This window comes from Vanellus vanellus (assembly GCF_965231255.1).
Source record: "Vanellus vanellus genome assembly, chromosome: 2".
Taxonomy (NCBI): domain Eukaryota; kingdom Metazoa; phylum Chordata; class Aves; order Charadriiformes; family Charadriidae; genus Vanellus; species Vanellus vanellus.
In genome coordinates this window covers 20,932,812-20,945,979 of record NC_138906.1, presented here as the reverse complement: position 1 = coordinate 20,945,979, position 13,168 = coordinate 20,932,812, and the positions used below count along the sequence as shown (strand labels likewise).

General features: G+C 48.7%; 1 protein-coding gene across 1 annotated transcript in view; it reads left to right on the top strand.

Moving 5' to 3' along the window:
* The first annotated feature begins 6,079 nt into the window (after positions 1-6,079).
* SPAG6 (sperm associated antigen 6) overlaps positions 6,080-13,168 on the top strand; it is a 39,399-nt gene continuing 32,310 nt past the window's right edge. Inside the window, exons 1-2 of the mRNA XM_082499605.1 lie at positions 6,080-6,130; positions 6,228-6,323. Of these exons, the coding sequence (XP_082355731.1) occupies positions 6,106-6,130; positions 6,228-6,323 (121 nt within the window). The 5' untranslated portion in view covers positions 6,080-6,105. The remainder of the gene's footprint in view (positions 6,131-6,227; positions 6,324-13,168) is intronic.

The following is a 13,168-nucleotide window of genomic DNA, read 5'->3' as shown; positions in this document are numbered from 1 at the left end:
GCAGCTGAATATCGCACCTCGTCTAGAGAGACAAAGGGCTGTATGTTCCCCATCGCCAGGGAAAGGCAGATGCTTTCCCCGCTCCCCGCGCCGATGCTCTCAACGGTGTTGGCGGGGGGATATTCCCCAGGGAGCGGCGGGGTGACATCTCCCCGGTGCCAGAGAGGCACTTTTCCTATAGCAGAGGCAGCCAGCAGCCCTTCCCCCTTCGGTCCCGCCGCCGGGCTCCGCGCCGCCGGTGTCTCTCGCACGCCGCATCCCCGGTGGAAGAGGAGGCCGAGGCCGGGAGGCGCCGCCCCGCATCCCGGGGCCTCCGCTGAGCGCGGACCTCCCGGGCACCTCTGCCAGCACCATCATTTCTCACTCCTGCCTCCGCATGTGCTGGGGGATGCTCGAGAGGTGCCTCTTCAACGAGGCACTTTCTGGTCTGTGAGACAACATCGTGTCAAAGATCCTGCGGCTGGTGGAGGCCTCCGAAATGGGCTGATCCTAATAATAAGGGAAATAAACATTAAAAAAACAAACAAACAAACAAACAAAGAACACCACAACAAAAAGCAACCACCCCAAAACAGCCCCGCGTACACAAGCCCAAAAACTTTAAATGGGAAATGCGAAAAAAAAAACAAACCCAAACCAAAAAAACCACAACCAAAACCAAAAATCCCAACCAAAACAAAAATTCCCAAAAAAGCAACGCGCAAAAGGTGCTGGCAGGGAAGTTGTTGGCACGGCCGGGGTGCTGGGCGAGTGATGCCCCTGCCAGGCAGCTGTCGCTACGCGGGGTGCGGAGCCTGCGCACGCCCTCCGTGGGTTCACGGCGCCGGCAGCCCGCGTACCGGTGCTGGGCTGAGCGGGGCGCAGAGCCGCGGCTCCACCCAGCTACCGGGTGCTCCGGTGCAGCCGGTCGGGACGTTCCCAGCCGGAGAAACGGGAGTTTGATCTCCAGGCTGGGTGGGCTGCTTGTGGAGGGCGAAGGGCTGCGGCCGGAGCCCCGGGGGACAACCGCGCTGCTGCTCCCCGGGCTGGGGCGCTGACCCCGGTCAGGCGGGCGCGCACGGACAGTCCCCAGGCACCGAGGAGTTGGCAGCGGGGGGGAAACCGGCAGAGGCGAGGCAGGCACTTAGCGCCGAGAGGGATGCCTACAAGCCACGAGCTGCCATTTTGTCTCTTTTAAGTGGGTTGCCTTTCCCCTCTCCTGGAGCGCAGTGCGCGGCGGTGGCAGCGGTGTCCCCGCCGTGTCCTGCCCCTCCTCGGCCGCCCTCTGGGGAGGCAGCCCGGGGCTGTACGGGAGATCCCCTCGGGAAAGCGCCCACCAGCCCCAACCTCTCCAGCCCTGGCGTTTTCCTTGCCACCTCCGCCCTAGGTGCTCGGGGTTTGCAGACTGTTCAGCTGATTTGTTGCTAATAGCAACCACACGACAGCGATTTGCAGCCTTTTCTGCTGCTGGTGCCTCTCGTTACACCTTCTTCTGCAGACCGGGATATCGTCGTCTGGCTGCTGCGTGTCCCCACCCCTCTAACCACAGCAGCCAGGGACAATGATGCGGCAGGAGGACGGGGCGGCCGTGGGCTCCGCGCCGGGCGTCGCGCAAATTTGGTCCACCAGATGAAGAGAGAAACACTGGCCAGCCCCGCAGCCGCCGCAGCCGCGCAGGCTCCGCGTATTTTTGTCATTGTCTGGCAGCATTGTTGTGAGCTGCCAGCGCCCGCGATCCTACCGGCGCGGGGCGGGGGGGGGGGGGGGGGAACAACGACACGACACACAGCGCTGCTGGGTTTACATATGTAGATGCGGGCAGCGTTCACAGCCAAGCCGACACATACCCACCCCCGGAGCAACAGACACAAAGGAAGACCTCGTTCCTTTCAAGTCCCCAGAATAAATTAAGCCCCGGCTTTCAGTTTTGGAACGTCCCAAAAATATTTGTCTTTTTTTTTTTTTTTTTTTAATGGCACTGCACAAGCGCGGACGGTTCCGCAGGAAACCAGAGGTGTAACCGTATGCACGTGATAAAAAGGGCTCAGACCTACCAACTAATATTTCCTGGTCCCATCCTGCAAGTCAGCCTGAGATGTTTTGCCCTTTTCCAGTTTATTTATTCCTTATAATTTTTGTTCCGTCTTTCCGTAGCGCAATGGTGACACACCAATCTCCACTAGCCAAATCTACACCGTTTACACGTTCACGGCTACAAACGTCTGCTCAAATGCCAGTGTCGTCCTCTTAGGTGAAGGAAAAGGAGAAGTCCTCTTTCTAGAGCGTTTGAAGTGCCTCAGCGTTTCTGACTTCGCCCACAGAACTAACTTAGTCTATAGGAAAGTCTCACAAGCTAAACTCACTACCAAACATCCGGAGAGGGGACTCCAGAATATTGTGAGTTGCTGGAGCCCCGAGCCAAAGCTCAGAGAAAAAGAGGGGACTCTGCACTGCTAAGGTCCCTCTGACAGAGTTTTTGCTAAAATCAGGCAATGGCAAAGCCCGACTTAAATTGGAAAATTAAATTACTCAAGGATCCAAATGTTGTATTTTGGTAGAGGCTATAGACGGAGATCCCTCACTCAGCACACTCTCTTCCAGAGAGCACTTCAGTTCCCTACGTCCCATTCGCTCCCACTAACCTTTCCACGCTTAACCTCCGCGCTTTCAGAAAGAAGCCCGGCGCTTCCAACTCCGATCCGAGGGAGCGAGCGCAGGAGTTTGCGCGTTGCTCTTCCCCCCAAGCGCGCTCAGTCGTCCGAGCGCGGGATTGAAAAACTAATTTCTCTAACCCTGCGAATATCTGCTTCAAAGACTTGAACAATTTGCCAGGCGTGTGGCAAGCGGAGGAGACCCTCCAGAGGCAGATCGGGCGACCCAGCGCGGTGCCGAGGGGTGCGAGGGGACGGCCGGGGGGCTGTCCCGCAGCCCCAGAGGGCTGTCCCCGGGGGGATCCCGCAGCCAGTGGGAAAGCCGCCACACCAAGACGCGGGGAAAACCTCACCTTTTAATGAGCGTCGCGCAGTTTCAAGCCGCAGAGGAGCATCCACAGCTTGGCCAGCCGCGGCACGGCGGGGCATGTGCCGTCGAGGGGCAGCGAGCCCGGCCCGGGAGATGCCACCCAGCGCCCTTCCAGCCGGGGTGGCTTGAGGGGGGGACCCGACTGCTCCCGTGCGGGGGCTGAGCCACCTGTTGTCCCGCACCCGCGGGGACGGGACCGAACCGGGAAAGCCCGTGGGAAGCCCCACCGGCACTCCTCACCCCCCAGAAAAACCTCCAGGAGCAACTTTTCCCTTCACCGGCTTGGGGAAAATGGTGCTTCCCCGCCCCGTTATGGGCGTATTTCCGAATGAATCAAAGGCTGAGATTAAAGAACACCCACCAGAAAGCGAACGCACGTTATTAATTTAGAAAATTGTTGACTGTTCCCCTGGTCTCCAGTTTATTTTATAAGCTGACGTGTGCGGTAACGCGGTCGTTACTAACACCACCCGCCTAAGGATACAGGTTTCCTACTAATGAGTACCCCAGCAGCAGGCAATGAAGTCTCACAACTACGTCATTTCCATAAATGATTTTCCGTCTTCAGTACTTTTGCAAGAACCGGTGACATTTCCGTAGACCGCATTTGCATGTTGTGTATTCCTCATTATTATTATTAACCATGTGAACAGAGTTTCAGTATCAAGCGACGAAATGTACCAGCAAGTTTTGGAGGTACTCAGGGTGCGTTTTGTTGTTTCACTTATCCGAACATTAGACTTAATTAGACAGATAAATCAATTTATCTTTAATCGACACATCTGCTTTTTTAAAAAAACCAAACCTCTGGAAGCAATTCATCACCGTTTGTTTATTTATTTATTTTTTTTTAATTTAACTTAAGAACAGAAATAAGTATAAAGAAATGTGTTTAACAGCTGTTCCCTTCTCAAGTACACATGGTGACGATTTCCCAAAATATTTTCTGTGGCAAACGACCTTCTCACCAACCTGATTTAATTTGTCTCATTTATTTGTAAAGAACAACACATCGCCTGTTTTGTTTGTTTGCTTAAAGAGAGTTTTTTTTTCGCATTAAATACTCCTGGAAACACGTGGCTCATTGGAGACCATGATATTATTTACATTAGCTCAACTCTTTCCAGTTGAGCAAACCCAGAGATGATTTATTAAAATTAGACGGTTTTCTTACACTTTTTCAAACTTTTAAAATTCGGTTGAAGTAACTTCAGCCTTTCAACTTTAAGGTATGAGACAAAACTTCATACTACCTATCAAATAATATATTTGTGTAGTGTCACTCACCTGATTCTGTACATTTAGAGCTTTGCAGAACAAAACACCAGCCTAGGAAATCCTGAAGCTACTGCACGTTAAAGGGTGGCTACAGAAAGGGGCATTTTTTATTGAATGATTCGACTCTGGTTTTCTGCTGTGGATCACAATTTCACTTGGAGCAGCCTGGCCGACAGCAGAGCTAACCAGTAACTTCATTCACAAATATCCAGCGTCTTAAGAATCGCCCTCAAAAGATACCGGAGGAGGTGTAGAGCCTATTTCCATTCAAATCCTGACAGCCCTGATTTCATTTTGCAGTCCTGCCGTTCGCATTAGTTGCTGTGAAGACCTCCAAGGCTGTGTGTACTCATAGATGGGACCATGCTCTGGCCGACCGGTTACGAAGAGAATTATTCGCAAATAGTCCTTTACAGCCGGAGACACCAAGGTGCGAGAAGTGGGAGGCAGTCACCAAGTTATCTACCAGAATGATACGCTGTTGAATAAAAAAAAATATTAAAAAATAAATACTGTTATGGGGCAGAGGAGTAACTAGTACCTGTGCTTGGCAAAGTCAGAGGGCTGCTGCCGGACCGTCCCCCACCCCCGTGTCCCTTCCTGCGCTGCTCCCCCCTCCGCGGAGAGAGCACAAGCGGTCCCTCCCAGCAAACGCTCCCGGCGCTGCGCGGGTGGGTGCGCTCGGGCTTATCACTGACTCTGCGCGGGTGTACGGCGTGAACAAAGCCTTCCCCCCGCCCCGCGGGGACCGCGCTACCCCCGCGGCACGACCCGCCTGGCTCCCGGCAGAGGCGGTGGCTGTAGCCCACGGGGTTCACCCCTGCCCGCACCGCGGAAGAGCCGCCGCGCTCCGCGGCCGTGGGTATGTGTGTGGGGAGCCTCCGCGGCCCTGCGCGGGGCGAGTTTATTCACCCTGTGAGGCGCGAAAAAATCCCGGCGTGGGCCGGCGTGGCGGTGTAAGGCAATCGCGGAGATCCCCCGGGAGGAATCGCAGTGGTGGTAAGAAAGTTAAAAAAAAAAAAAAATTAAAATCAAAGGACCCCCTCCCCGAAGAATGAAGGCACGGCGGGGGCAGCACCGGGAGCATTTATTTTTCCTTTTTTCTTCCCTTTTATTTCTTCCCCCACGCCGGGAGCGGGAGCCGGGCAGGGGCACCCCGCCGGAGCTGCCGGGCGGTGCGTGGGGCTCGGCCGGGGCTCCCCCGCCCGCCGGGTCCTGGGCGAGCTGCGCAGCGGCGGAGCGGGACGCGGCAAGTCCCTGCGCGGAGCCCGGCACCGTCCCGCGGGCACTGCCCGTCCCCATCCTTCCCCGGCGCTCCCCAGGACAACCGGTGCCGGTATAGAGCTGAGCTGCCTATAGTCCTATAACTTCGTGTTCATATACACCCCTACATACATCTCCACGCCGCTGTGTATGTATTTGTGGTATAGAGGCGTGACGTCCTCTCCTCGCAGACCTGTGGGTCCGTACGCCCCCGCGCATCTCCGCAGGACATCTGTACTTACACCTATACCTGTACATATCCCCACACCTGTGCCTATACATTTAACACACGCGTGCGACACGCCGCCATCCTGACACATCCCGCCTGGGCTGTGTCTCGTCCCCGCCCGCTCACTTCCCCCCGCTGGCACACAGCGCGGGTGCCGGGCCGAGGGGCGCGGAGCGGACCCCAGTGCTGCGCGGAGCGGCGGGCGGGCGCGCTGACGTCACGAGCGGCGTTGGCGCGGCCCCGCCCTCCTCCGCGAGCGGCTTCCGCCCGGTTGCCAGGGCGACGGGTACAACAGTGCGGCCCTGCGCGGGCGCGCAGCTGGCCGCGCCGCCGCCATGAGCCAGAGGCAAGTTCTGCAAGGTAGGCCGGGGCGGCGGCGGCCGGGGCTGGGGCCCGGTGGTCGAGGGCCGGTGGGGAGGCCTCTAACCCGGTGCCCCGGCGCTGCCGCCCCCCGCAGTTTTCGAGCAGTACCAGCGCGCCCGGACACAGTTCGTGCAGGCGGTGGCCGAGCTCGCAGCCCGACCGCAGAACATCGAGACCCTCCAAAACGCAGGTACGCGCCCGCCGCCGTGCGCGGCCGCGAGGGTTTCCGCGTCCCGGTGCCGTTGCGGTGGACGGCCGGCGGCGGGGAAGGGGGAGCGGGGCCCGGCTCGGGCCCGCGGGACTGCCAGGGCGCTTTGCTATTCCCCCCTCCCCCCCCCCCCCAGTTGGTCGCTTGGTTTCCAAGGATTTTCTTTTTTTTTTTTTCCCGGTGGGATCCCCCGGCCCCGCGGCGGGAGGACCGGCCTGGGGAGTCCCCTGCGGTGCGGTGGGAAAGTTACTGAGGCTCGTCAGCTGCAGGCGCGGGTTGCCCCGCTTGTCCGCAGGGTTATTTCGGTGTTTGTTTTGAGGTCGATGTCCCTGGCTGTCATCTCATAACTTGCTTTTATTTCAGGGCAAATTTCTCAGTCTAACGCACTTCTTTCATTTACTTCTTCCCGCTTCTGATATAGCTTTATGTAAAGTATAGAAAATGGAATTCCCAGTGAAAGCCAGCGCTGACTTGCCAAGGCAAATCTACTTTAGAAGTAACTATTTTTATACTGGCTTTACAAGTTGTTCCCAAGTTCTTCACTGCCTTTTTTTTTTTTTTTTTTTTTGCCAGCAGATTTGCTCAGCTTACAATGGATTCACTTTTGTTATATTGCTGTCGTGGGATGTCGTGAACCAAATTGGGCATTTTTAGGAATGGGAGCTGCGGGAGCACTTCTACCAGCTGTTGTGCCGCTGGCATCTGGCAGACCCACTCTGCTTGTCCAGAGTTCCTGAGCTTAAAAGAGGAAAAAGTGCTCAGTAATTGATTACCTGAAAAGCAGATTGAAAAAGTGTTATAAATCCATAGTTGGTTTACCATATTGTATTAATGGATTGATTATGTTTTGTTTCGTCTTGATTTTGTTTTTAATACTTGTCTCCCAAATCTAGTAAAGCTGTCAATCTTTTTGAGACACAATGAAAACAAACAAACAAAAAAGAAAACAAATCATGTAAATACTTTCAACTTTTGGTTGTTATATTTACAACTGTCTATTAAATTGGTTTCGTTGAAAACCTATCACTTAAATTCTTGTTAAAGAAACATTTGCTTTGATTTTGGGAGTGATGCATTGACACCAGGCCTCGCTTCTACTTAATTTTTTTTTTTTTCCTGTCTTTCAATGAGTTAATGCCACTGCTTTAGTTTATACAAATGATCTCTACTTACCAAAGGGATATCTTGGCTGTGGGAATAATTTATGTCTTATTTGTAAGAAGAGGTCCCTCTATGTCCTTTTACAGTTCTGATTTTTAGCTGTTCACAGAGATCCCATTCAGGCAGCGTTTCTATTTTAAGAAAGCTAACAAAGTGCCAAGCTAACTTTAATTACATTATATTTCTTGTTCTTAAAATAATCATTTGATACAATGAAGTTGGTAGCTTTACCTCAGAACTGATTTGTTGCTTGTGCAGAAGAAATAATCAGTTCAGAGGCCTGAAACTTTCTTCTGCACATAGCTGGTGTTGGTCTGAAGGTTAACTTTGCAAGGATGCAGCTCTGGGGTAGTAATGTGGAAATGTGCATTTGTGTAGGTTATCATCCTTCAGATGCTAGAAAAGAGGGAAAAGTCTGCAAATATAGTGTTTCCTATTACAATTTATTTGAATGGCTGAGGCCCACAAATATTTTACCCTCTTCCCCAACTTGTGCCTTTAAGTCTCATTCATGGTTCTATAATTAAAACTATAGCTGTTATTTTTATTTTCTCTGGATGTGCTAGATTTTAAGAAGGTTTTAAAACCTTCTCTTAAATTACACTTAATTAAGGGTGTTTTAAAACCTCCCCCCAAATAAAATGTGATTTTGTCCTTTTTTAAAGGACTTGCACAAATATTTTGAGACATGGCAGATAACTGGCGTGCCTTTTATGGTCTTGTTATAGTGAGCTCTGGAGCACTGATTTGAGAAAGAAAGATGTCTGTCTATACATGTATCTCTGTATAAATCCATATATAAAAGGGTTGGGGGCTTGTTTCTTGGAGGTGACTGTTTTAAGATGATCTGGAAAGTCGTTGCTTGCTGTCATTTTCCATTAGCTTTAGGAGTCAGGGGCACCTTGCAGGGTTCTTTGGCTGGATCTCAAATGTTGTCAGGGTTTAGTCTGTTTCTGACTGAAGCAGAAGGCAAGATGACACAGTGACTTGAATTTGAACAAAATTGAGCACTGTACTGTAGTGTACTCTTGTATTATTTGCCTTGGTTTATATTCCTGGAATATCCATAATTCACATTGGCAGCAATGAAAGATCAGTGCTCAAGGAATAAAGCGTCTGGTCTCATTTTTAGAAGTCCTTTTGATAAATACTTAATATCTTAGAAGGAAAATAAATACTAGTTTGAGACCTTGTTCTTTGTGGAGGTGTCTCTAGACACTGTGCTAGTATCATGAAAGATGGAGGTGTGTTTAAAAAATAATTCTTGACTATGCTATAAGCCCTGCTTCTGTGGTATTAAACCAGGTACAAGCAGTGGTATTGGTGCAGAGTAGGAGATGGCAGACTGCACCATGGAGGGGAGCAAGCAGCCAGGATCAGAGGTGGGAGTTCTTATGCTGGCTTTGCTGTTGAGAAACCTCAAGGTACCATTATTGTGGAGGCTCCTATGTACGACCTGTACGGAAAACTGGTGGGAACTGTCAAGCTGGAAAGGTGGTCAGAGAGGGCCAAGAGGAAACCCACCTTTTCCCAGGGCACCTCTCTTCTGAAGCTTCTGTATCTCATAAAGCTCTAGAGCTGCCTTTCCTACTGAGCAGAGATCCCAAAAGTGGTTGTAACTGGGGAACTGGAATATGGCCCTGTACTTTGGCACACTTACAGGGCACTGGCTCTGTCATGGTCAGGAATGTCCTGGGGTGTTAGTGGCTGGGAGCTCAGCAGCTTTCTGGTGACGGGGAAGTGCAAAGGATGATCAGAGAAATTCCTTTGTCAGAACTCATTCCTGTGTGTTTTCCAGCTCTGTGGTTGGCTTTGATAAGATTGTTCCTTATGATTAAATACTACCATGAACAATAATTGCAGGATTTGTCCTTTGAATGTGTGATTAATGGATACTTGGGAAAAAAAATCTCCTCCAAAACTCCTAAACTTTTTCCGTTTGTTAAATATATACTTGGAATGATGACAAACAATTAATATATCAAATCTAGTTTCTGGAGGGCTGCTGAATAATGGGAGAAGCTACTTTGATAGTAACGATTTTAAACATTATTTAAAAATAAACCTATTCATTTGGCAGCTACAGCTTATGAAGTTTGGTACTGGAATGCATTGAGTCCCACACCCCCTTGTCCTTCCAAAACTTAAAATCTTAGAAATAGACTATTTTCAATTATAATGGCAGATGAACTTGAGCTGTCTTTCTTGCACTGAGGTTTAGGCAGCTTTCTGTCTTGTAGAAAATTTAGGAGAAGAACTGAACTGGTTCTAGTGTGGTTCTAAGAGTGGTAGTCACTGAGGGCCTAATTCTGCCTTGTGAAGTGCAGCACTCTGTAAATAAATAGTCCCTTTGAAATAGTGTTTTGTTTTGATTTTTTTTTTTGAGAGGCATTTACAATTCAGCATTAATAAATGTATCAGAATAACACTTGAATTACTTCTGCATATTCATTTTTGTATTCTTTCATAGTATGAATCAATTTTTAATTTATTTATTTTGCATTAGAGCTTGTGGTGATGGGATTGTTGCTTTTAATTTGTAAGGTATTCAAGGATATCATTTGGATTAAGAAACAGTTTAGTCTATCAACTTTGACTTTAAAGATATTAAAAGATCAGCTCTTTAACCCCTTTCTTGGGGCTGATCACATTCTTAAGCATAATGGCTGTGGAAGTCATAGAGAAAGCTGTCTGGAACATAGAAAAAGAAACTTGAAGCTGTGTGATCTGGCAGTCTGTGTGTTGCCAGGGGACTCTGTGTGCTGGGACCCTGCACACCTGGGTTTCCTTCTCTTTGCTGCTGGGGTATTTTTGTCATCTTGGGGAGATAGCTTCAACTTCTGTTGCTCTGCCTTATCTACTTGCTGGCCAGTCTGCAGGGTTCCAGGAGTCAAGTTCCAAAATGCCAGTGTAAAAGAAGACCCTTTCCCATCCTTACATTCCACCAGCCCACAACTCCCCACCCCAAACCCAGGTCCCTGCCTTCTGTGTCCTTTTGATTCTGCCCGGTATCAAGCTACTTCTGAGTTTCTGAGGCCTTGTAATCCATCATACAAGCATATAATGTAATCCAGCATACAATCATATAATCCAGCATATATACATACATATAATATAATCCATCATATAAGCATATAATGTAATCCATCATACACTTTGCCTGCAGGACTGAGTCCTCTCCTCCTGTTACTCTGGGCATCTTCTGTATCTGTTCCTCACAATACATGTTGGCAAGAGGTGGTATCTTGGGGGCAGGGCTTGTCTGTGTCTAACTTGGGCTTCATCACAAACATTTGTGGCATGGCAGATTTTCCCCTACTTAATGGTCTGTTTATGCAGGTAAAGGATGATGCCATAAGTGTTAGTTCTCTCCAGGCTCCAGAGCTATTCTAGTGGTGACAGGTTTTAAAAGCTGTATTTCCAGATCTTTGGGGTGGTTTTAGGAGTCCTTATTTTTGAGAAAAGGCTGTTCAAATTTATTTCCCTCATCCAATTACATTGAGTCTTTTTGCCTATGCTTTTCTCAGCTTTTCCTAGTGTGCATATTTTAAATGTACCTGTTTTAAATGCAACATTTGGATGCTTCACTGTGTGTAAGGAGGATCAGACTCTGCGAAGGGATTTCAGGATGTAGTTCCACATTTTAAGTAATATTAAAGAATACGCTCTGGTAGCACAGTGCTTTGTAGAAAGCCTGCTGGGAACATAGGGTGTGTAGGGAGGATAGCTATCGAGTCAGTTTTGCAGAAAAACAGCTGCTCCTTTAAAGCACCTGTGTTCTCGACCTATCTGGATCTTGCAAGTGGATATGCATGGACAGACTCCAGTGCCCCCAGGTTTCAGCATTTGAGTTTATACACACTCTTGTGAAGGATTTGCTTACTTTTTTTTTTTTTTATTTTGAGTTGAAAGCTTTGCTGTGCTAAAGTGGGAGGGAAGTATGCAATGTGGCACAAAAGGCAAAAGGTTATCTTTGGAATTGTAGTAGATCAGGTGAGGAGAGTGGCTTTCCCTGAGGCTTGATGATGCGGTGGTGCCCGATGAAGGGAAGAAGGAGGCTCTGTATTACGAGAGAAATGTGGAGAAAGTGAATGTAGCTCAAGCTGGAGGACTGGCTTTTTCTGTAACTTGATCAACTGAAAGCTCAACTGCTCCAGGATTCCTCCTCTTCTCAGCCTCCTGGCTTGTTTAGAGGAGATTTGCAAGTAGAAATTTCAAAGCCAGAATTAGTTGGGAACTTCTGTCTCATCTTAGCGAGTGGCCATTAAAAAGAAGCAGCTTCTTGTGACCACCTTGGTTTATGTGTGTCTGTGAAGGATTGAGTGGTGGCCACTAACTAGCCCTGTGAGGGGCATTTACAGAAACTCACTCCTTTTGGAACAGGATTAGTTCTGCTCCATTAATGCAGAAACAGTGTCTGGAAAATGATCAGCTGGATCAGCTTTTAAGGAGGAGAAACTCACTGCTCCTTGATCCTTCAGAAATCTCCAGCCCCGCTGTCAAACTGAATCTGCATTATGTCCCACACCATCTGGTAATTGCTGTGCGAATTACTTGATTACCTGGAGTCTCTGTTACTAAACTGTATATATGTTCCCTTTGATGTTTGAAGGATTGTAGTTGTATTGTGCGTGGAACTGTCGCAGTGAGGAGTCATTTCTTGGGGTGAGTCACACTTGAGGAGTATGTACTTGAGGCATGTGTACCGCATTGTCTCTGGAAGAGGATGTGTCAAGATGAGTGAGTGTGAAAGTTCTCTCTCTCACTATTCTTCTGGGAAGTTTGTTTTAAGTCTCCTACTTTAAGGCTCACTGCTATGCTGCTTCTGGGAAAGGGTAGTTCAAGATAGGGAGCTGAGGTGAGGCAGAAATAAATTTCCATTTTATTTTCTTGTTAAATCAGCTGAATTTGACATCAGGAGCCCTGAAAAATCAAGGTGATATGATGAATGTTTGAGTGCTAATGTTAGCTCGGTGAATGTTCTTATTGGAACAGGTAGCACACAAAAATGAGAAGAAAACATTATATTTGATCCAAAGCATAAATTAGAAGGACAGCATCTTCAAGATAAGAGTGTGTCCAGAGACACTACCAGCGTAGAATGACCCTTTTTTCCACATTTACATTTTAAAATGAAAATAAATTTTGGATTTTTTAGGAAGGAGAATAGGGTAGGAGTGATCATCTTCAGGTGCAGAAATGGAGACAACTTGAAATGTAGGGTGATGTTCCTCTGACTTGTGACTAGTCAAGTTTGACAAAGGTTTGTCAGGGGCGAGAGGAGGGTAGAGCAATTCTGCCTGATTTCCCAGTTGTTTACCCCAAGAAATCAAAATGACCAAGAGAAGATTGTTATATCCAGAATAGTGACTGTTTGGCTACAAAAACTTGGAATGAAAAACCTTTGAACCTGCTGCTACTGAGTGTTTTCTTTTATTTATTTATTTTTTTCCCCCAGATAGGCATCAGCCAGCACTTGCTTACTAAAAGAAAGTGCATCAGGCCAGTGCACAACAGCTCCACTTGAGAAGTGTGTATAAGGGTGATTCAGCTTCTAAAGCGTGTCATTCTTTGAAACAAATCTGAGTGGGAAACTGAGGATAGAAAGGGGAATCGTTCCTTGCCCAAGGTCAGTCAAGGTTCCGTGATGCAAGAGAGAATATTTG